Source organism: Zychaea mexicana (genome assembly GCF_025766255.1).
Source record: "Zychaea mexicana strain RSA 1403 chromosome Unknown BDB00scaffold_67, whole genome shotgun sequence".
In the NCBI taxonomy this organism is placed as follows: domain Eukaryota; kingdom Fungi; phylum Mucoromycota; class Mucoromycetes; order Mucorales; family Lichtheimiaceae; genus Zychaea; species Zychaea mexicana.
Genome location: NW_026516730.1, coordinates 124,988 through 149,128, shown reverse-complemented (window position 1 = coordinate 149,128; position 24,141 = coordinate 124,988). Strand labels below are relative to the sequence as shown.

The 24,141-nt window shown below is 39.8% G+C and overlaps 6 protein-coding genes across 6 annotated transcripts; 4 read left to right on the top strand and 2 right to left on the bottom strand.

Annotated features, from left to right (window-relative positions):
- Positions 1 to 4,921: 4,921 nt before the first annotated feature.
- BDB00DRAFT_836500 (uncharacterized protein) lies at positions 4,922 to 5,221 on the top strand (the record flags this gene model as incomplete). Its single annotated transcript, XM_053124486.1, has 1 exon — positions 4,922 to 5,221. A coding segment is annotated over exon 1 (257 nt), but the record flags the coding sequence as incomplete, so codon positions are not given.
- A 598-nt stretch (positions 5,222 to 5,819) lies between these two features.
- BDB00DRAFT_884070 (putative autophagic death protein Aut7/IDI-7) lies at positions 5,820 to 6,452 on the top strand (the record flags this gene model as incomplete). Its single annotated transcript, XM_053128296.1, has 4 exons — positions 5,820 to 5,853; positions 5,948 to 6,178; positions 6,259 to 6,316; positions 6,419 to 6,452. 4 exons carry the CDS (start codon positions 5,820 to 5,822, stop codon positions 6,450 to 6,452), a joined length of 357 nt encoding a protein of 118 aa, XP_052976989.1.
- A 494-nt stretch (positions 6,453 to 6,946) lies between these two features.
- On the bottom strand, positions 6,947 to 8,741 carry BDB00DRAFT_768332 (major facilitator superfamily domain-containing protein; the record flags this gene model as incomplete). Its single annotated transcript, XM_053119731.1, has 7 exons — positions 6,947 to 7,218; positions 7,314 to 7,604; positions 7,705 to 7,959; positions 8,053 to 8,209; positions 8,322 to 8,411; positions 8,502 to 8,516; positions 8,604 to 8,741. Coding segments are annotated over 7 exons (1,218 nt in total), but the record flags the coding sequence as incomplete, so codon positions are not given.
- Positions 8,742 to 10,603: 1,862 nt separating this feature from the next.
- Positions 10,604 to 13,208, bottom strand: BDB00DRAFT_790109 (major facilitator superfamily domain-containing protein; the record flags this gene model as incomplete). The annotated part of the gene is made up of 12 exons (XM_053120925.1): positions 10,604 to 10,630; positions 10,713 to 10,910; positions 10,990 to 11,242; positions 11,341 to 11,371; positions 11,623 to 11,844; positions 11,940 to 12,078; positions 12,167 to 12,184; positions 12,269 to 12,287; positions 12,454 to 12,551; positions 12,646 to 12,711; positions 12,786 to 12,874; positions 12,959 to 13,208. 12 exons carry the CDS (start codon positions 13,206 to 13,208, stop codon positions 10,604 to 10,606), a joined length of 1,410 nt encoding a protein of 469 aa, XP_052976987.1.
- A 2,518-nt stretch (positions 13,209 to 15,726) lies between these two features.
- On the top strand, positions 15,727 to 17,008 carry BDB00DRAFT_790108 (uncharacterized protein; the record flags this gene model as incomplete). The annotated part of the gene is made up of 3 exons (XM_053120924.1): positions 15,727 to 15,893; positions 16,407 to 16,482; positions 16,880 to 17,008. 3 exons carry the CDS (start codon positions 15,727 to 15,729, stop codon positions 17,006 to 17,008), a joined length of 372 nt encoding a protein of 123 aa, XP_052976986.1.
- A 3,455-nt stretch (positions 17,009 to 20,463) lies between these two features.
- Positions 20,464 to 22,998, top strand: BDB00DRAFT_960623 (major facilitator superfamily domain-containing protein; the record flags this gene model as incomplete). Its single annotated transcript, XM_053129716.1, has 10 exons — positions 20,464 to 20,707; positions 20,822 to 20,910; positions 21,011 to 21,092; positions 21,224 to 21,255; positions 21,456 to 21,545; positions 21,637 to 21,793; positions 21,858 to 22,112; positions 22,190 to 22,474; positions 22,580 to 22,776; positions 22,861 to 22,998. The coding sequence occupies 10 exons, from the start codon at positions 20,464 to 20,466 to the stop codon at positions 22,885 to 22,887; spliced, it is 1,458 nt and encodes a 485-aa protein (XP_052976985.1). The 3' UTR covers positions 22,888 to 22,998.
- Positions 22,999 to 24,141: the final 1,143 nt, after the last annotated feature.

Below are 24,141 nucleotides of genomic sequence, written 5' to 3'. Positions count from 1 at the left end.
CACTTTCCACTGTTGCGAAAATCGGGGGACCACTGTAGACGGCCTTACCATGGTAGGCGGAAAGGTGAGGTTTGTGTATTACAGACAACATGAAAAACATCGGACTGATGAGATCGTCATCATGCTGACCCAGCACTGTGTATTACATACACTAATTTGCTGTCCCTGTACGTATACATCCTGCAATGGCTGTAGAATCATTCGAGGTATCACCGGCTCTATTTTTCTTTGCTTCTTTTGCCTTGCTATTTAAACAATCGTAAGTATAAACTTTGCTGTAATTCTTCTTATAAAATTATGTAATAGTTCGTACTATTGCTTCCTTTAAAATTCTATTCTTAGAAACATCGAGTAGAACTGCTGCTTATCTGGAAAGCAACCCTGTAATGTCACTTACTCCAACACTTTTCATGCTAGCAAAGTTGCATATTAGCCCAGATTTGAGTTGCTTCACAACGCTGGCTTCAATGTACATGCGCAAATATACATACGTCATCGAATTCCTTGTTTTCATAGCAACAACCGATTACATCGCACGACTTTCCCCAGCCAAAGTTCAGTTGTAGGTCGAAGCAGCGCCAATTAGAAAGTCAGAGATCTATAGGTTAGATATCCATGAATCAATACGCTTGTTGGTCACGAAGGATTCAGAGGTAGCCAGCCATTCGGTCAGCAATGACTTGTGGCGAAAACTGGTAAAAGTGATCATTTGAACGACAAGAGGATCCGTCTTGCTGATTCAAGCGTCAAAGAGAGTAAATCCGCTCGCGTAACAGTGGAGTCGCACAGTGCGCATTAATCTTCAAATTAACCAAGTACGACAATCACCCACCACGTTTATGTTTTTAGACTGTGACTTTGGATTGGAATGTCCTAGTCCTCTTGGCGTACTACTGTTTTCTCGAGCACGGGTGACCGCACCAAGAAATAGAGAAGCAACAGCATCGCTCGTCCACTGGTCGTCAGACCGAGGCGAAAGATCCAACCTTAACTAAGTTAAACGCGCTTGAGATAATTTGCGATCTGTGCGCACATTAAGTCGTCCTGCGGGAATTAATTGTTGCAGCTACATACCGGAGTTGCACTGGCCGCAGAATGACTAGGAAAAGTCGGGGTATCTTGAACCTGTGGGAAGAACTGTGAGGGACACGAAGCCAGTCGCGTAAAATCGTTATAAAATCAACAGGATCGTCTCGAAATAGCGTTGCCCGTACTTTAAGAAGATATAGAAAACCATGTAGATAAGCGTTATATAATTTAAAAAGCAGGCAATAGATAGGGTTCCACAAAAATAAGAACTAAATTTCTAATTTTTTAAAAGAAAATTGAGTATATACAGTACCCGCTCGTTAAACCGATCACCTTTAAACCGATATTTCGTTAAACCGATCACTTCCCCAATATACCAGCTCGGTAAGCAGTAAAATATCGGACGTTCGCTAAACCGATCACCGATCACTGGTCCCACGATTGATCGGTTATTTTTGGTTAAGTTATTAAGCTTAATAGCTTGATTGGCGAAATTGGTGATATGAGATTGCATCAATTTTAAAGACCTGAATTTTCTCTTCACAGATGTTCAGAGTCTCAATGGCTCAACAGATAGGAAGATCGACGACCAATTGCTGGTATTTTCGTTTCATCTACGCTATCGCCTATTTGATGTCATCCTGTTCTTCTTCTTCTTCCCCCTCAACAACTCGCATTCCAACCTGAAATGTATATAAACATTACATGTAATAGTGTAACATCATAAGATGGTCCTTCCAGCGAGTCCTATATCTCACATGGCGGACCCTCAATCTTTAAACCGATCATTCGTTAAACCGATCACTTTCTCGAAAAACAGAGGTGATCGGTTTAACGAGCGGGTACTGTAGCAGTCATAGATAGACATTACCTGAATTACATTTACTGCAAACATACTGTACCCTCTGGATCCAAAGCCGACCAAATGGAGGCAGCAGGTCTTTTGATTTTTGCTCCCCGGTGTACAGTACGTCTTTTCATTCGAAGAGAAAAGGAGCTCCTTGGCGACTTGTCTCATCAGTGGCACTGTGGATCGGTGCTGTCATCGTTGCGTAGAGCTCCTGTTATAGGTAAAAGCAGCTCGAGTGCTTCTGCAAGATACTTTCTAATACTTGGGGTAGAAGCATGACGGATACAAGTGAAAAAGTAGCAACTTCACGGCTTTATACAGCATGGTCATTGTTCGATTTTCAGAAGCAAAAATTACCGCTATGAATTATTGTTGGAGATATCTTATCGAATTGGAAGCAGGCTCTTCTTCTTCTTTTAAGTTAGGAAAAACATCAGGTCGGTGACGTATATGCAAGCAGCTGTAGGAAATTCGTTTCATTTCGTTATAGGGCATGTTATGCTTTAGAACTGGCCAAGAGAGAGGTTCAGCGCCTGATCTGCAATGCAGGAAGTGGTGCCAAAGTGAGGAATTTGCCGCACGTTGGCATCGTTAATAGAGGAATATGTATATTTAAATTTGAAAGGTAGATGAACATGCTCTTTGGTTATATTAATTACCGCCACTAGCTTCGTTACTTCTATTATATCATGTAGAATGGTCAAAGTATAAGGGTGGTGAAAAAGCAAGAAAGTTAACCCCTTCCCACCCCATCGCCTTATTCAGCTTTTGTATCAATCTGTTTCTGTAGTCTGACCTATGTATATCGCAAGTTCCTGTATCCGTACACTGCAAGCACTACTATCATAAACCAAGTAGTAGCATAACAGCAGCATAATACCCATGCCGTGCATTCCCGGTGTAAGGGTATCGTAAAATGGAAATTGAATGCCTCCTTCTGCTCGGATTACATGAGATAAAACTAAGCGTTCTTCTTTACATTATCGCCACCCTTCCACCAAGTTCTCTGCGATGACATTGCAGCAAGTAATCTGTTTTGCATGCCATGCTTTGAGCTGTATGTGTCTTTCTGGTTTTGAGAGCATGTGCACCTGCGTCATAAACTGTTATATATCCTACAGTACTTCGTCACGTTCCAGGTGATAGAAAAGCCAATGTGTCAGCTGCGTTGGATAAACAAAGATCAATGCCATGATAGATGACGACTGAAGTATATATAAACTAAATTGCGCATTCTGGAGGCTTGACATAAACACTGTATACAGGCAGTAGTGATATGACGCCACTTTGATAAGCAAACGCATACAATAGTGGTGAGTCGATCGATCTTTGTCATTTTATTTAGCAACACAGAAAAGCGGCGTAAGCAGCCCCGTGATTATCATATCGGCGGACACGAATGTCATGCATTACTGTATTCTGATCGCATGACGAGCGATAACAACAAAGTATTGAGATTAACATAAAGGATGGCTGCACGACGCATGCTGATGCGATGTTTTCCTTATCTGTTATTGCTTACTTTGTTCTCGCCTCTATTCAATGACGTATTTATCTACATATAAACGCTTCTTCTTCTTCAAAGTGAAAGAACATAGTCAGGGATAGTAGGTCGAACGTTTGCCAAGCATATAGTATTACTGTACACAAGGAAGCAACTACACTAAGAAGTTAAAAAGACTCAAAAATGAATACGGGAATCGCTGGATAGCAGTGAACTACAGGAATATTATAAGCATTTTACTGGTTAAAGTATACGGTTTCCCATCGGTTTTTTCGTGGATAGAAGCTAATTTATACTCACACACGAAATCATTCCTATGATTTGATACATCTTACAAAGGAAAAAGCTTATATCTAGTAGCTTGTATGATATATTTTTAAGAAGCATGTACCTGGTATTGATATCTTTTCGAAAACATCATTAATCTCTAGATTTTATTACTATCCTCCACTTTGTGATGATGATCGCATTCAAGAATCCATCCAATCTATTTACATTGCTCACATCAAGCAGTTGCACAAAAACGTACGCAAAAATAGGTTTAGTACATATCTCTATTTTTCAGGCGGTGACTGTATCGTTATATTTGACTGCTTTTGATTGCTAGTATAGGGCTACCGCTACAACTTCTTTTGTGAGATCTAACAGTTCAAGTTACATTATGTATATGTTTTAGGACACGGCTGATTAGAAATTTAAGTCAATACAAATGTTACTTCGAAAATAAACGAAGCAAAAGCTTCGCCACAGTTTTAGAAGTCTGTTCTGAAGTGCTCAAGATTAATGAAGCTGCTCAGCCTCACCCTTCAAAAATACCATTTAAAGTGTGCTCAGCGAAACACACATACACCAAATCCGGTGCTAAAGGTACTGCAAAGAAGTGGATGACCTTGTGCGCAGAGCAGCTCTTTTCTTCTTCTTTCCTCCAACACCCCTAATACCTACTCTTCAATAACAACAATGGATCTAAAGATACGCGTGTCTCCGGCATTTGTAGGCCTTAATATTACTACTACTATACTGTCTTGTGCTGCACTAGGCGCATCAACGCTCTTTTTCCTCCGGGTTAAAAGTCTGTACCGTACACTCTGGACGTTTTCAGTTCTTACCGCCATTGTTATGCTTGTATACCAGATCCTGGAGTTTGTTATGCTTTACGGCAACGCAGCAGAGAGAAGTATTGTGATATTACAAGCAGTATCACTATTTTTTCGCAATATATTTGCACCTCTGTTATGGTGTCTTTTACATCACATCGCACGAACGGCGGCTTTGGCCAGAATACGATTTCAAGGACCAACAAAACATCAAGTTGGATCAGCAAAGATAATCAGATTCATAAACGGCTTGACAATCATCATGATCTTCCTTAGTATCATCTTTACCCTCTTTCATATCTTTGGGGTGTCAAGACTTGCCACTGCGACGACCGTAATCAACTACATTATCGCTGTTGTTGGGCCTATCCTTTACTGTTCTATCTTTTTGGTATCATTGTATGGTATTGGCTACTATCAAGACATTCGTCCGTTTGCTGGCTCTTTTTCGATGGTACTTATCCTTGCAACCTCTGTTTCCATCGGATCTCTTGTAGTCTCTTTGCTGTTTGGAAACAGTTTAAGTTTCTTAGTGTTCACCGGATACATTATTCATGCTGTTATGGTCAGAATGGCAGGCTTGATTAGCCTGATCTTGATCGCGCTGCTGTTTCCGACCGTGTGGATCCGCCGTATCCGAGAGTCAGAAACCAGGAATGAAATAGCCCCAGGGTATTCCCAAAACGACACTCCATCATGGTATGATAGTTAATTTTATTGACAGCCAAAAACAGCCCTTAGTCCGTAAACAAAAATAGTAGCTGATGTCAGTCATAAGAATCACTATTCTTTTGGCGTTACTATTACTAGTCATGTTTATATAGGACGTAAGCACTTTTTTCTGTACCAACAAGCTGATTAGCATCCATTTTTTCTTATACAACAATTGCATGTTCTTATACCTTATACACTATGTAAATTATTTTATCACCCATTCTTGTATACTATCATATTTATCATCATTCACCATCAATGTTCCCATGATATATTTGTGAATATAGCTCTTACTGTGCTCTTTTATATATATATAGTATTGTATAGGCCATCGAGTCTAAGTAAATCGTCCGGTTCCTTGATAATCGAGTTTGTAACACACTGGCAACATACAGTAGGACCATGCTGTGGGCGTTAATAGCTGAGCACAGACGCAACGTGATTGGTTGATTCCCATAATCATGCGTGATCTCATTTTTTACGCAGCTCTTGTTACGCAGCCAGCCAGAGCTTTCCTTTCTTACTACTCAATACTGAAAAGGTAGAGTAGTAAAAAGAAATCAATCAACTTTGCAAAACACTTTGTTGGAGTGATGCTGACATCAAATAATTTGGTATAGACACCATGCGCTCCAAATTTAAAGACGAGCATCCTTTTGGTGAGTTGCATTCTTGTATTATTGAAATTCATATAGGTAAAAGGAGAAGTATCGGGTTCTTGGCACTAATCGACAACACTTTTTTTTTCAAAAGAGAAACGCAAAGCCGAGGCCGAACGCATTAGGCAAAAGTACCCTGACCGAATTCCAGTCATTTGCGAAAAGGTGGAAAAAAGCGACATTCCAACCATTGACAAGAAAAAGTACCTGGTTCCTTCGGACCTGACTGTTGGCCAGTTCGTTTATGTCATACGCAAGCGGATTAAACTTAGCCCAGAGAAAGCTATCTTCATTTTTGTCAACGAGATTCTCCCACCAACAGCAGGTAAATAATCTGAGGTCGGCGGATCATTAAATAATAAGAGGGGCGTGTCTAAATTCTTTTGTTAATATACTTTTTTACAGGCTTAATGAGTGCAATTTACGACGAGCATAAGGATGAGGATGGATTTTTATACATAACGTAAGTATTATGAGATGACTATGAGAGAATTGACCGAGCGTATGCATAAGAGAAGTATATGTGGAAGGAAAGATTCTAATACGATCCACCGTCATTTCTTAGCTATTCCGGCGAAAACACTTTTGGCTCATGTTGATGGCTTCCTCTATGAACTGTGCTTTCCCTTCTTTATATTCATTTTTTGTTCGGTTGTATATGTCTAATGCTGAATGCTGTTGTACTTGCTTAATCGAACTTGTGGTTTGATATTCCCCTCTCTGTTTTTACTTTCTCTCCTATTTTTCGTTAGCTCACGTATAAATAAATCTAACTTTCCCCATTTGGCTGGTTGTGCTATTGTTCACAACGATACTCGGGGAAAGCTTTATTATGCAAAGACAACTATATGCGGCTCCGTATAGATAGTGGTATCAGAAGAGTTCGCAGTAGCAGCACTGGTAACATAAATTGAAGTCATGCTTCTCAGTCTATTCAAATGCATGTCAATTTCTATACAGTATATAGAATGTTGTGTTTATTTTATTTTAAGTATATTGATGTGTAGACCCAAGCACAGTTGCGTTCAAGGAAAGCTTCAAAGAATATATCTAAAATCCGGGTGCTTTTCGTATACCAGAAATACAAGCATCGTCAACAGGAGACCGCGTTAAAATACAGTAGTAATCTTCGTGTACATAAGAAAATTATATAGATCGTCTTAATATACGATACCTTATCACACAGATCTTCGCCTTCACATGCAATACGATATTGTTCGGGCGATAACTTGTCCCGCTTCTTATTCTCATAACTAAGATACATCCGTAGGATGAGTGCTACTATCCAATTGGCGGCCATCATTGCGCAGCTAATGGTATGTCCTCGAATATAGTGAGGTGCGTCATCTGTTCTATACATTTGGCCTGGATAACATTCGTGGGATGCGAATCCGAAGTATCATAAGGTGTGAGAAATAAAGACGCATCAAGATTGTCACCGTTCTTATTGTTCTCAGTACCTGAAATGATTCCTCCTGCATTTCCAACCGCCGCCCCAATAGCAATAGCCACCGCTCGCTTTGTGTGTCCACCATTATTGTTCGCATTCCAAACCGATATTAAAGGGATAAGAGGAAATGCGCCACATGACGCCACCGTCGCAGCAACAAAACGCCCAGCAGCAGGTTGATCTTTTAGAGTTATCAAGAGTATGTATCCCACCATGCCAACGAGACCAACCGCAGCCAAATGGAACCCTCGCTCGGCACGTCTGTCAGAGCTTATAGCAAAGGTTAACGTGGCGATACACGCTATTTTTATGATAAAGAGACAATTAGCACACGAACAAATGTTATATGCCGCAAAACATTCACAGAGAATATTACAAAAGTTCTTCTAAAAGCGTCTTACCAAAGATATAAGGTATGGCGCTCATTGCTTGAGCTGTTAAGTTTGTATATCCCAAATCTCGAACGATCGTCGGCATAAACAGACTCAAACTATACATCGGGCAGCAAGAGCACAAAGAAACGATACTTATGAGCCAAACCTTCAAATCAAGAAATGCTGCGAAGAATTGCTTCCAAGAGAAATGGGTTTCTGTAGCTGGACCGGCATCCTCCTTGATACGATTGACCACGATTTCGCGCTCACGGTTATTAAGGACTAAATATCGTCATCGCATATAGATTATTTCATTACATGTTTTGCATGATATGTATGTTTATCGTGTCATTAACAACTCTTTGTTTAACTTACACGGACTATTTTCGGGATAATCGGGCAGGTAAAAAAACGTAACGAAGGCAAGAATAAGAGTCGGCAAAGCTTCGATAATAAAAATCCACTGCCACCCTGCCAATCCTCGCATGCCGTCCATATGCATAATTCCATAAGCCAACACACCACCAAAAGCCTTGAAACGAGAAATGGAAAGAATACAAGTTAGTTACCAGTATTTCGCCGAATAAGAATCGAACAACAATGACACAATCTATATTCATGTTCAACAATAACTATGAGCTTACACCGGCCACAGTGGATGCTGCATAAAATAAAGCGATTCTGATCGTTTGGGTTCTACGAGGGTACCATACCGAAAGGAAGAAAATCACACCCTGTATGGAAAAATTGCAGAAATTGAGTAGGCTTGTGTATATTTCCTCTTATCGCAAAGTGATATGGATGGAACAGCATATAGTACATACCGGAAACAAACCAGCCTGTTATTTTTAGAATTACGTGATTAGCATAACATTTTTCTTTTTACAAAAACCAGTATCAGTATGCCATACTGCTGTTGGTATTACCTCGGCAATACCAAGAAAGAAACGAGACGCCAACAACCCGTCGCCGTTTTTAACTGTAGCCATTACAGCCATGATTGTACCCCAAACAACCATAATAAGTGCGATCCATTTGCGGGGACCCATATATTTGAGAAACAAGTTGGATGGAACTTCAAAAATAACCTATGCAGGACACAATAACATTGATCAGTTTCATGTAATACATGTTATGTTTTATAATTGACATGCACATACAGCAGTGCACGATTTAGGAAAATAACACATGTTGCGTCTTTATGATTTCACTTACATAACCGACGAAGAATATCGACAAGGACCAGTTGTATGTGTTTTCGCTGATACCAAGATCTTCCACAATACCACCAAGCTTGGCATGTCCAATGTTGACGCGGTCAAGGAACGAGCATAAATAAAGCAAGGCGACCAAAGGGACAATGCGAAAATCCAGTTTACGCATTAAACGCCGAACTTCCTTGTCATCAGGAGGAACGTACACTGATCTTTCATCGTGAACAACTTGAATTCCTTCCTTATTTGTTTTTTCCAGATCAGATAAATCCGTATGCGATACAGGTGTAGATAAGTCTTCCATGTCGCGAGACATTGTGCGCTGCTGTTGTTGGTGTTGCTGACGCGTAGTATGCAAGAAAAATGAAGTGGAGTACAAGAAATTTATACCAAAAGACGTGAAGCGTGTTTAAGGGAAGAAGAAACACTTCTCTTCCTACTTAGATTCCTTACGTTCTGATAGGAGCAGCAAGACTTTCCATATTAGTACAGACCTTGGGAATAAAACAAGCGTTTCTCATTTCGCTAGCACAGCATAAGTTCGAGTTTGTTTTCTTTCTTTTTAGGTTCTCTTCGCCGTAATATGTGATAGCAGGTCAAAACTTCGTCAGAATTAGCGTTCCTCAGTGAGTGAGCTTTTAGTCATACACTAATAGATGAATTCACACACCAGGATTATTACACAAAAAAAAACCGCTTTATATAAACACGACATAAAAAGAAAACGATTAAGGAGTACAGAGTGGTCGTGTGATCTACGTCATCCAGGGATTCTCACCCTACAACATGTAACTTTAATGTCTACACGCGCTTGTACACAATATGTTGGAGCGACGCGTTTCGAAATCAACTTCTGGTAAGGCTAATGATTCATGATGCACAAATACAGGAAGCATTCAGCGTGGTAAATTTTTTAGTGTTATCACGCAAAAAAGAGCCCACGAAGTAAGAACCATTGTATGCGCAAAAACATAATAACAGAAATAAAACTATTGCTATATACCAGGAAGTTGCCAACAGATGGTGCGAAAAGTACATAGGATTTAGAAAAAATTAGTATTGCATAGGTACTGCACTATAACTTAACATCACCTCTACTGTACATATGTTTATCGGTTTACATTGAGTGTATTTTCTTTACTTATCAGCAGCGTCGTCGTAGCAAAGTGGAGGAGGTACATATACGTACTTATCAATCCAAGAATTCTTTGACATATGGAAAGAAACATGTATTGTGTACATACTGACTCGGAACTCCGGAATAAGCAGGTTTTCTTCATCTTTTATAGGAACCAAGAGTAAGGAATATTCTCAGAACCAACTGCACACTTGCTGTGCCCTTCTAATTAAGCTCGGGCCATACCGACGATTATCAGATTATCACTAACACTACAAAGCGAGCGAGCTAAGCTACCACATTTCTATTGGCCATCTATTGCCGTAATCTCTTATAGTAGAGTTTTTTTTTTTGGATACAATGATACATTGTGTGTACGTTTTCATAATGTTTGGATCGCGTTTTAATCGGGCCCGGCATAATTTTGTCTATATGATTGCAGATTACTTTGGATGGGCAGCGTATACTGTTTATGTAGCTCCTTGAAACTTTTTGAAGTGGTTCATTTTCTCGAATTTTTAGATGTAAACAGTAACAGAAAAAAATGAGCAATATGAAGTATCTTTTATATATGTACATATACAGAATGTATGTTTTACAAAATATATCGGAAGTCGGGGTGCTGTATGTCATAATTTAAAAAGAGAATATCATACATTGTTAGTGAATGTAATTTATATCGAGTAACGAAGTTGTTTTATTACCTTATCACATAGTTCTTCAGCCTCACAAGCAATTCGGCGTTCTTCGGGAGTCATGTTGTCGCGTCTCTTGTTCTCTAGATACAACAAGAATTTCATGAGGAAAGCAAATGTCATTCCACCCAACATGAGTCCAAGGCATGTTTTATGACCACGCAGATAGCGTGGTGCATCGTCAGCACGATAAACATGACCAGAAATCTGAACATTCAACAATATAAAGTTTAGTAAATAATAGCAGCCCGAATTATCAATCTATGCATCACCAAATATCGCTTACCGCTCCTCCACTGTTTCCGATAGTCAAGACAGTTGCAATGGCAACGCTGCGCTTTGTCTCACCACCGAAGTTATTCGAGAACCAAGACGCGATAGGGGGGTTTGTAGCAAATGCGAATGTGGTAGTTATGCATGCTGCTATATAGAGGGCAACTGACCCGTAGTCTTGTAGGGTAACTAGGAGAACGTAGCCCATGGATGCAAGAAAACCAGCACCAGCAAGATGGAATCCTCGCTCTCCAAACTTATCCGTACTTTATTGTTAGTATTGTAATACAGCCCGTTAGCAAATGATGGTGTATCATAAAATTCGTAAGTACTCGTATTGCCATAAAGTAATCCGATATAGTACCTGTAGCCATTCAAAATAGTTGCGATAAACGCTACGTATAAGAAAAAGTAAGCATTCTGCACTGTTAATAATTGTCGAGATAAGGGAAGGATAACACTGTTTGAAACCAGGACATACCGAAGACGTATGGTGGGGCACTCATTAATTGAGCCTCTGCATTAGATTCAAACAAAAGCGGAAGTTAATAATTGTACATGGGAATAGGAAATACAGAACCCAAGTGTATCTTTTACAGTTGCTGCTTATTAGAGAACAACGGCAGTAGTATGCAATTGCTTTTACCTAGCCGTGAGGTATAACCCATCCCTTGAACAATGCTGGGCATAAACATGGCAAGCGAGTAAACGCAAATTGATCCGCAAATGTACGATAAAGAGTACACATACACCTTCCAGTCCAAAAGTGCCTGCAGTACTTGATTCCAAGAGAAATGTGTTTCAGTAGCCGGCCCTGCATCTTCTGTAATTCTTTTAACAATAATTTCCCGCTCTCTTTCATTCAAAACTGGATATAACAAAGCAATGGTCAATATTTACACCCTTTTTTTTAAAGTCATGTCGCACACGTTTTAAGCAGTTTTTGATGATACAAATACTTACATGACGTTTTTTCAGGATAATCAGGAAGCACAAAATATGTCAGTATACCAAAAAGCAAAGTTGGTATCGCTTCAATGATGAAAATCCATTGCCATCCGCGTATACCGCGCATTCCATCCATGAACGTTATAGCATATGCCTAGCATATAATTTATGGTTATGTAACTCTTTGGTAAGTCCGTCTCATAATTTCTTCTCTTAGGTGACTTATATTTCCAGTTACTCACCAGCACACCGCCAAAGGCCTATAGCAAGTAATAGATGTCAGAATTGTGTCACCTTTTTGCGATCATATTCAATGTATTGTTTGTTCTAAACGATTAACTTACTCCGGCTAGTGTAGAGCTGCTATAGAAAAGGGCGATTCGTAGGGCTTGCTGTCTCTTTGTATACCACTTGGAAAGATAAAAAAGCACGCCTGGGTATAAACCACTGAGTAAACGCTCATGTTAGGTTTGTTTTCAAGACATCCTTCGCGAAACGATGATTATAAATATTTTGATAAGAGGCATACCTTTCAGCGACGCCCAAGAAAAAACGCGAAGCCATCAGCCCCTCTCCGTTAGTAACAGCAGCCATGGCGGCCATTATTCCGCCCCACACAACCATGATCTACGATACATTGATGAACACTTGAGTTAAAAAGAGTTATCCTAGTATCGAGAGCTTTTCGTTAAAAATCAAGGTTTTCAGACTTCTGACTTACCGATGGAATCCAAATTCTCGGTCCAACCACTTTGAGAGCTAAATTACTTGGGACTTCAAATACGACCTTCATATCATGTGATGCATTTAGAGACGGTAGGTTTCAAAGTAACTCGCTCCTCAGCAGCTCTTTATGCTTACATAACCGATAAAAAACACAGACAGTGCCCAGTTGTACTGATCCTCTGAAATGTCAATATCCTCTGTCATGCCTGCCACTTTTGCGTTTCCTATGTAATAAAACGTATCATTTGTTTACAATCACTCTCTCTTTATAGCCCTTATAAAATTGAATTGTTCATTGAAATACGTACCAATATTGACTCGATCCAAGAACGAGCATAGGTATAATATTGCGATATACGGAATAATCCGGAGATCAATTTTCCACATCAACCGACGAAGTTCTTTGTCTGTTGGGGGAACAAACGCGTCTCGGTCAAAACCGCTGGCAGTAATGATGTACTCTTCGTGTTGAGCGATTTCGTTTTTCTTTTCTTTGACTTCGTTACTGCTACTGCTGACCGACGAGTCTTGCGACCTTTTGTTGAAATCAAACAGCATTTTGGTAAAAACAGAAATGCTATACTCTACTCTTGTATGATGATGCGGTCGTGACAACCCCCAAAAGAGAATGAGTATTTATACGAGCTCTCATTGACGCATTATTCTCGGACATAGAACATGACAGAGATTTTCACACATATCACCCATCATGAAAATCGATAAAACTATGTTTGTATATGGTAATAGCCTGGCTTTTGGAACGAAAATGCGTATAGTGAGCATGCATGCAACCACACTATTCGCACGGTGGCTGGCGTTATTATTAATGGATAATTGAGAGAAGCTACTCGTAAAGTGTATTGCCTCATTTACGATATTTAACTCACGCGGAACGCATGGGAATGTCGTTTACGTATTTTTTTTGTGAATCAGAGAAAAATTAACTACGTTGAGTAACCTCGTACCAGATCCAGCAAGATACAGATCAAGAAGCCAAGGTACTGGAAATTCATGTGCATTTCGACAGCACTTCTCTTTTTGGGATCACTTTTATAATTTTTCATAGCAAAAAAAACCCATGGATGCAGAAAAAGTGTTAACTGATCTATGTGCTGGGTGATTTTAGCTATGTATCAATTCTCGCAACAGTTGAAGATATGGTCTTTCGTTAATATGTTGCGGATGCGGACGGAGTTTCGGAACGTGAAATTTTTCTTGGTGATGGCCTGAGCGCATAAAACAGCCATGATTTACCTTCTTTTGGTTCTCCACCAGTATAACACTTTTAACTCAGTTTGTTCTACACGTTTTAAGAAGAGTGTATTGGTAAAAGAGACAAAAGTATTGCATTGCTAACCAAGTGAATCTTTGATTTAAATTAGTACAAGTTGATGAACTAGCGTTAGCAACTGTTCTTCTTCAGTAGCCATTCCGAGCACATTTTGTAAAAAATTGCGTTGGCAATAAACCTATTTCAATGAAAAGCGCAGAAATACCAAGTGGTAGACGGATTAGAAAAGCACATCGTTGCTTTCTGTTTACCGATGCTAATATGAGAACTGTTTTTATTTTGTATTTTTTTATAAAAAAAATGTATCATGAGCTCAACCGGAGATAGTAGTGTCGATAATACATTCTTTCTGATTTAGTATGACAAGATTCTTATTTGTGTATTACTACCCATATTACTAAGTCAACAAGGAACCAAACTGCTAAGTTTTCCCACGAAACAAGAAGCAGCGTGGCACATCGAATCCAGTTACTGTCAAACATATTCATAGAATGTTGCATTTCCCCGGGTTCCACATGATATGCATAGCTTTTGCCAAACGGAAAATAAAATTGGATTAACGTTCTATTAATAACATGCAGTGCAATAAGTACGTATGTAGTAGCATGATTGAGACTTTTAGTTAAGCTTGATGAGTTATGATCATATACGATGACTATAGACTATACTTACAATGGGCACACACGATATATAATGTTAGGTTGATGTACATCTCAAAGCTAGTGAGTACCATAACAATATTATATTACTGCTGCTATCACATAAGAGTGTGTGAATCTGCTGTCTTTTGAAATAACTAAAATATGGTACTACGGTGAATGGATCCTAAGCAAGCTGCTAGTATGTCTTGGTACTCGCCCTTTATGGAAATTGGAAGTCTATGGATAATAGATGAATCTATGCGTACGCTTTACAACACAAAAAAGCATTGCGGAAAAGTAACTCACAAAGGGAATAGTCTAACTCGTGTGTGTATATGTGCTTTGTCCTTTCGATGTGTTCAGGAGACATGAGACATTATAACTTTAAGTGTATATAAAACCAACAGCTTATTAAACTGAGTCTGTTAGGGAATACTGCGTGTTTCTACTATTACGTCTCTCTTCTTTTTATCTCTAACCTTACTACCTCTTTTAATACTCTAACCCTATACTTCATCTCTCAATCATCTGCGCAGTCTTCATTATTTCGCCCATGCTTCAACAACACGAAAACCCGTCCTCCTCTTCATCCTCTGATGACCCAAATCATACAGAAAAAGGCATCAAGATTCATCACAGTGAAAGACTGAAAAATTTGTTACAGCTGACGAAAGAAAAATCCGTCGTTTGCGATGAAAACTTGATTTGCGACTCGTGTCTTTTCTTTCGCTTCTATATATGTGCTCATTTCTAAACCATGTCAATATCGGCCACGCACGACTTGCAGGCATCGAGAATTCGCTGGGTATAACCGAAGAAACGTACAACTGGGCACTATCAATCTTCTTTATCGGTTATGTAAAAAAAAATTGTTAAAGAAATGCTTCGATTTGTACCTAAATGCAAACTAGCTAACGAGTAACTCACATTTATACATTCTCTTTGTAGGTTGTCTTAAGTGCCCGCTAACATGTGTCTCAAATGGATGGGACCCCGAAAGTGGATAGCGTAATTACATTTATTTGGGCCGTTATCATGGCTGCAATGACTGGCTTAAAGAACGGTTCCGGTTTACTCGCAGCCGCATGATGCTCGGACTTGCTCAAGCTGGGCTCTTCCCCGTAGACTGCCAAAAAACACGAACATGTTGCTGCTGTTGATATGTGCTCCAGCCGCATTGATTCATATAATTGTTGCTGTGGTTCTTTTTGGTAATAGGCGGGGGTCAATCTCTACCTATCGGTTTGGTATCCCCGTCGTCTACAGACAATGTGAATTGCTCCGTTTTATGCGGCCTCTACCCTTGCTGGAGTAAGTTGAACTTCGCTCATTTGCTTGTTGCAATACAATGGATACTGATTTTCATCCCTTTGCATTATATGGAAAAGGCATTTGGCGGTGTTTTGGTAGGCATGATTCGGCATGGCGCTACTATTCAAAATTGTGAGGTAGCGCTCACATGTAATGGTGCATCTGAATGATATAGCCATATGGAATTATGTTTCTCAACGGTGTATGAGAAATGTTCGGATGGCAGTGGATATTTTTACTGGCATCGTTACCTCCTTTAATCCTCGGCATTGTCACCTAAATTTTTCTTCCGGATTACCCGGAGAACTCGCCCTGTGAGTATTTCAGGATCGACCAATAATATTTGTCTCTCTTACTGAACCATTATCTTCATAGTTTTAAAAGAAAGAGAGCGAAAAGTTCTTATAAATTTACCCAGGGAGGATGTTGGATCCGCAAATCAAAAGAATTTCTCCTGGAAGCAATTGTCTGCAGCAGTTTATGACTGGAAGCTATATACCATGAGCATTCTAGCTCTATGTGCTTCAACACCAATGTATTCTCTGAGCTTGTTTTTGCCAACAATTGTTCGTGGGATGGGATACGCAAGGTATGGTATCAGTTATATTTACTCAGTTATAATTGTAAACTTTAAAGAGTGATCTTTTTAGCCTTACGGCGCAGTTAATGTCCGCTATACCATATGTATTTGGTACGTTGTTGACACTTTATAATATTATGTTTGCTCTTTTACATTTGTCAACCATGTCGATTAAACACAGCTTTTTTTCCAAAAACCGGTAGCATGCACTGTAAGCATCATGGTGGCGTTCAGCGCCGACTAGTAGAAAGAACGAGGATTTCACTTGATTGCAGGGTCGCTGGTCAGCACCATTGGCTATATATTACTCATTACTGTTCAAGATAAAGGATCAGCCGCCCTATTTGTAGCAGCAACCATTGCGACCTGCGGCGCATTTTACTGTATTCCTCTTTGCTCGGTGTAGGGATCCAATAATTTTGGCGGACACACGAAACGCGCTGTTGCTATCAGCTTTGGATCTGCCGTAGGAAACGCGGGAGGCATAATAAGTGGTCAGATTTATGTCGACGACGATGGTCCATATTATACCTGAAGCCATACTATCAGCCTGGCGATGCTATGGGAATGCGCTTCGGACTTTTAATGGAGAACAGAAAGCGTGACCGAATGACACCTGAAGAATATCAAAAAGCCTGTCAAGGAGAAGAACTTTGTGATAAGGTACTACGATCTGCGTTACTTTTGGTACTTTTTTCCTGATAGGACTCGATTGTCTAACTTGTCTGCGTTGCAAACGAAAGCATCCCGATTTTAGTTATATCCTTTAGCAGCATGTGCCATATGTTAATATAGAAACTTGAGCGTAAATTGATAATGTTATACCATGTATTATCTTGCTGTCGAGATAGATAAAAAATGACGCTAATAAAATCTAAAGTTAAGTTGGGTAAATTTCCAGAGACTGCCCGTACCTCCACTTTATATTTCTCGCAAAACTGTCTTCAAATAAAATTCTTGCTGCGCTGTCCTGTTCTTTGGTGATGGATTTCATATACCGAAAGTGTACTGTGTACTGGAATGAGTGTAAGAAGGTGCAAAGCGGGATCGAATTGTACGAAGCGCTAGAGTCTATGATATTGAAGAGCCCGATCGGCTACGGTGGCTAGACATCATTGCACTTGTCGTACATATGCTGCTTGTGTGCTGTGGCTGTCACTGATTTTGCGAGTAAAAAAACAGGCACAGTGTACTTGCAGACGTACCATAAAGTGTATCCTTCGCGGCAATGTATGTGCCGGTGATATACGATAGAGTATGGTCATGGTCGCTAGAGCTCATATTCTTTTCCTTCTGAGAAGCGATCTTTTTTTTGCGGATCACAGATCACAAAACTTGATCTTGATTATAATCGGTGTAGAGCTGTCAATACTGTTCACTTGCAAAATTTAGTCTTGCAAAATTTAGTTTGAGATGCTCGCTGATGGCGCAGATACCTTTGAGCTTCTTTCAAAGAATAACCACTGTTATTTTTTATGATATCGAGTCACTCGGCTGCAAAGTTCAAGTGAAAAAAGTTTATTGTCACCATGGACATTTATTATGGATATTCATCTACCAGACTGCAGAAACTGGTGTGCAAAGGTATTTGTTGGGTTCGTGTGACCTTAATATCATAAGCATTCTGTATTCGGCGAATAAGCTACCCGGTACGGGTAAAATCACGAATATACAAGACACACGACTCGGGAAATCAATCTGTGTATAGGTTGTCCAACTTCTTGGGATGACAATTAGTATGTGGCATGATTCATCGTACAAGTTATTGTAGTATCTATATCTTTTCGTACGAGGGGGAAAATCGCATAAATAGGAGCCAAAAAATTACGGGCGTAACTGTTGGTTATTCGAAGAATCGTCCTCATACTTTCTATTTTTTACTCCTATGATTCAGTCTGGTGTCAGTCTACATTTGCGTTTTTCTTGGACCAGCAAGCAAGCAACCCCTCATCGTCATTATTTATTTTCGAAAACCTGTCTTCTCCAGGCATCGTTTTTGGATGACTTGTTCTCATTAGCGGGTTTATCCAAGCAGCCATTAGTTTGGTGTTAAGACGCAAAACTGTAGTGTACGGATAATTGGTGCTGATCGTTATTATATTCGTTTTACTTGCCTGAGGTTTCTTTATAGAACGTGGCCATCTTTAACTGTTTACATTACCGTGGATTTCACTTGTCAACATGATTAACGCCTTGCTGCAATATTAAGCTGTAGGCTTCATATTTACCTCAAGAAACGGAAAACAAGTGCAGTTCAAGAAATAGGTATCTCATCTTTTCGTGATCTGGGAGTGCTGTACACACGCTTAAATGAACTCGTATAACCCAGCAATAGAATGCAAGATTGCGTACAATGTGGCTGTCAAAGCGGAACTAGTGCATAGTAGCATCATTGCGGGTAACATTTCCGTCATTTACAACATATACTAAGGCGGATATATGTCCCGTGTTGCAGTGCCATATACAGCTCGAATAGTGGTAACCATACGCTGATTATCCCGGTATGAGATGTGTTCTGGCGTTCGCGGTAAGACTTCCCATTGGGTTTCAATTACTACTGTGGGGAAACAGCATGATCGGACCTCGTGAATAAAATTTCCGAGAAACATTTTCTAACCTGGGGACAGAAAAAAGAGGAGCAATGGATTATATCTCATGCAACTGACCTGTTTGTCGTGCCAGCATTGCAAGCATGAAATATAGATACGCAGCAAATGTACCTAGCGCAATGATAATTTTTTGTGGATAGCATTAAAGTATAATGAACTCTTTCATAATACTTTTCGTGGTCTTTGAACGCAAAAATCGATTCCAAGCCGATAATGGGTGCGCGGGAAAATCGTTCTGTGGACAAACAGATTGCCCGGATGTTACAAAATTCACAGTCTGGTGGGAACCAGAAAGTGGTATCATTTGAATCCCCGCATGATCACTGTATGGATTCGTTGACATACTTGACTCAACGTAGCACATAGTCATCTCTCAATCGTGTACCTAGCAACGCAGCAGACAGTTTTCAGTACCTGTTTTTTGACCAAGGAAAGTACTTTAGATATAGTGAAGTGTTTGTTAGTACGTAAGAACGAGACTGTAATTCTCTATAGTACTAAGGCAAGAGGTGGCAGCAGAAGATACAATTCTTAAATTGCTGTCTCATTGTAATATCAATATTGATTTTGCCAAGAAGCTTTGTCCAGTCCAATTTTAGTAGTTTTGAGAGCTACCTATCATGTAAAAACTCAATCATCGGCAACGGAATGTAGTCGCTTTGCTGCTGTTCCGTAGCCCACGCTCTTGGTGCGGGGTTATGCTTTAAATATGTAGCCGTGAACGTGTGAATACGATATACGAGAAATCCGGGAGCAACTTTTATTTTGTGGGGTAAAACAGTGAGCCAATAGCATTCTGCCTTCGGCGCAAGATAGCCGAATTGTTCCCTTTTTTTGATTCAAAATTACCCACACACACAAGCGTAAAGTCCATAGTGTCAAACACGAATTGTCAATGTAGTTAGCAAGTAGTGAAAGACACATATTCTGCTACCTTGCTAGCTTTTTCGTTCATGATTTAGAAGAATTGAAGTTATACGCTCCTCAACATTTTTTGAGTTTTAGTAGAGTTCCGTAGAAATTTCCACTTAGTCCACTAATACAGCTGGCGCTAGATCAAAGTGCCCAACAATCCGCAGTAGCGGAATACGCTCCCTGGGAAAAACATAACATCGTCATGACAATGAGAGAGTACCCCAGACTCAACAAAGCTACACAAGATGTAGATACTTTTAAAAGTTACACACGAGTCACTTAACGCAGGTTGCAGTAACCTCTGTAAGGGGTACATCAACCGAACCAAAAAAGAAAAACCATTATAAAAGCAAAGTTGCCAGTTATCTTTTAATCTATTACTTTATTTTGCAGCCACGCCTTTTCTCTTTTACCCCTCTTCTTGTATATAATCACAGCAAATAGTATATATTTTTAATTCTTAACAATGGCCTCTGTTCAAGAAAAGCAGCAGATCGCCGATGATAAACCCGTCGATTTCGATACCGAAAAAGCGGACGCTGTTATTAAGCTAGAGGACACTGGTCGATCAAGTGACACTTCCATAAGGCCAGAATACGAACCATTAAGCGACAAAGAGTTCAAACGATTACGCTGGAAGTTGGATCTTCGAATCGTTCCGTTCTGCGGTGTATTGTATTTGTGCTCTTTCCTCGATCGATCAAATATTGGTACTTTTAAAATTTGAAAACTCAAATTTCTCGACAGAATTTGTATCACCCTAAAAAAGAAACCACGAGTGCTAATTCAGAACGACTATCATCGTATCATCATCTACATCATAGGCAACGCAAAGATTGCCGGCATCACCGAAGATTTACACATATCCGAAGACCAATACAACATCGCATTGTCGATTTTCTTTATTGGCTATGTAAGCTTTCACACACACATTATATCTCTTCCTTCTTTCTAGGGCAACGAATAAGCTGCTTTCATAATATGTGGCTTACTCAACATTACTTTTATTTCAGGTCATTTTTGAAATTCCCTCCAATATTATGCTCAAAAAAATCGGTCCAAACTTATGGATACCGTTGGTGATGGTGTCTTTCGGTACGTCTTTAAAACAGCTCACATACGCTATGTATCTGTATGGAAATACGGCAAGACATCACGAAAGATACTAAGTTTTTCATGTCCTCTAGGTATTGTCATGATTTGTATGGCAGCTATTAAAAACGGAGCTGGTCTCCTCGCAACACGTTTCTTCCTCGGCGTCGCAGAGGTAAAAAAAAATCTTTAATGTCGCCTTTTTTTTCTCCTAAAACTATAAAACTATATGCTAAGCGCTGCACTTTGTTTATTTGTAATATTACCGTATATAGGCTGGTTTGTTTCCGGTAAGATCAATTTGTTTCAAGGAACTATACATGCGTTATGCAAGTGTGCTAACGGATCAAAATAACCCCACTCCAGGGTGTCATATTTTACATGACGTTATGGTATACTCGCAGAGAGATAGCCACTCGTATTTCTTTGTTCTTCGGATGCTCTACCCTTGCTGGTGTAAGTTTTCATTAGTCGACCCATTGCTTTGCAGAATGACACAGATAAACTTGGTTTAGTAATTACACCATTTATTTTCACTGAATCCTAGGCTTTCGGCGGTGTTCTCGCTTATGGCATCATGCAGATGGATGGCATGCGAGGTTTGCATGGATGGCAGTGGATCTTTATTATTGAAGCCATCCCTACTCTTTTCTTGGCGTGTATCACCTACTTTGTCCTCCCAAATTTACCCGAAAATTCAAAAGGTAGCAACTATATAGAGTGCTCAATTTTTAGACAACTAACCCTTGATTTACCATACGTAAACAGCACTCAACGAACGCGAGCGCGCACACATCGTCAACCGTCTTCTTAAGGATGCTGGCCCAGCTACTGAGACGCATTTCTCGATGAAGCAGCTTCGCATGGCATTTACCGACTGGAAAATTTACATGCATTCTTTCATCTATATCGTCGGATCCATTCCTTTGTATAGTATGAGTCTGTTTTTACCAAGCATTATTCGAGGCATGGGTTTCGAGACTCTAGAGGCTCAAGCAATGTCTGCCCCGCCTTATGCCATAGGTTAGTAGAAAAGCAGAAAGCAATATGCATTTATTTCGGGTTACTAAAAAGGAGTTATTCGTACTTTGTTTATATAGCTTGTGTTGTCACAATTCTTGTTGCCATGGATGCGGATCGTCAAGGCGAGCGTGCTTATCATCTTGCTATTCCCTCCTTCTTTGGTATGATCGGTTACATCTTGCTTATTGCTTGCAGAGACCAAGGTCCCGTAGCACTCTACATTGCCGCCTGTATTACAGTGACGGGTGTATTCGCTCATGCTCCTCCAATGCTTTCATGGTTTACCGGCAACATCGGTGGTCACACCAAACGTGCTGTCGGTAGTGCTATTGTCATTTCCATCGGTAACGCCGGTGGTGTAGGTAAGATAATAATGACCGATTAAAAAAAGCCAAGTTGATTTTGCAGCTATAATTCTCTAACAGTATACATACTAATAATGGTCAATATCTGTGTCTTTCCTATAGTTGGTGGTCAAGTATACCGTGCCAATGATGCACCCCACTATGTTACTGCCCATTCTGTCTGTGCCGTCTTGTTGTTTATCCAAGTATGTACAACCATTGGTTACAAGTTTGCACTTAAGCGCATCAACAATAAGCGTGACAACATGACCCCTGAAGAGCGCCGTATTGCTTGTGAAGGCGAAGAACTTTGTGATGCTGTAAGTTTGAAAAAACCACACCACGGAGCATATCTATAACAACTATTTATTAACTATCGTTTTCATTTTTACTTTTCCTATTAGCACCCTGACTTCCGATACATTACTTAAACCTAATCTACCATCAAAGAAATTCTCCCATAATTTACCATTCATTATCATAATGATCTTGATTATAACTCACAGTTACTGTAAAATAAATAAAGTATGCAAAGATGTAAGATATCAACCTACGGATATTTTAATGTCCACAAGCATAAATACGACAGGCTTCAGATTTTGTTTATTTGAAGTAAATAAAACCATGTTATAAGATAAGTAAGGATTTTATTTTGGCGTTGACGCATCGTTGTGAACCGCCAAATATCATGCGCCTGCCTTTGCTGCCTCTATTAAAATTATAAGAAACTTGCCGATGACGGCTTGTGCCGGGGTCAAGGCACCAAAGCTGCTGGATGCTGATGCAGATAGGGCGACTAGATATGTATAGAATACAATGTCAAAAGCAAGAAACATGAAACATACTCACGCAGAGTTTCAATGCACGGAGTTCGATATAAGCTTCTAATTGTATGTGCCAGAAGTATAAGAGATCTCTAGTAGGCGCCTAATTTATCTAGTGCTGTTGAAGCAGATGAAGGGGTTGATGTCGCTGCTGCAGATTCTCCTACCAGATCAGGGTTCTTCTAAGTATGCAATGACTTTTTGAGAGTCATTCTCTCCACTTGAAGATTAATTCTTATTAATTTGTAGTATGCAGAGCAAAAAATGTATTTTAACATATCTTACCTAGTGCAGTATATCACCAAATGTAAGAGTGTAGAGAGTGGTGGCAGGACTGTAGTAAATTATACCGCAGCAAAAAATACCAAGGAGTAATCTATGAAATGTCTCTAAGTATAACCGGTTAACCCAAAAGAGTTGTTAGCTTCTCGTCGTCAAGAACGAGTATTTACAGAAATATACCGCAAATCACAAAGCTGCTACGATATAGGAGGTACCCATAGCGTAATGCAACAGAGGAGCCTTTAATATTGGGAGCTAACAATAAGGCAGGAGGCGAGGGTTATGGAGCAATCACTACTGTTTTTAGGAAAGAGAAGGTTAGTTGTCGATCAAATTCACCTGCGATGACGCTGTAGCTTACAACTGCATTGTAAAAAACCTAAAAAACAAGAGCGGCAAATCAATTTTGCATTTTAACTTACAATGGTCGTTGACCAGATGCAGAAACTCCTTTTCAGCGTCTTTCTTCTTCTTCTCCAACTCTGAAGGTAAAACAAGGGCATAGAGCAGTTAAAGTCATAAGCCATTACGTCAAGGCAACTCTAACTCGCTTAAATTCTGTCAATTCGTGCATTTAAC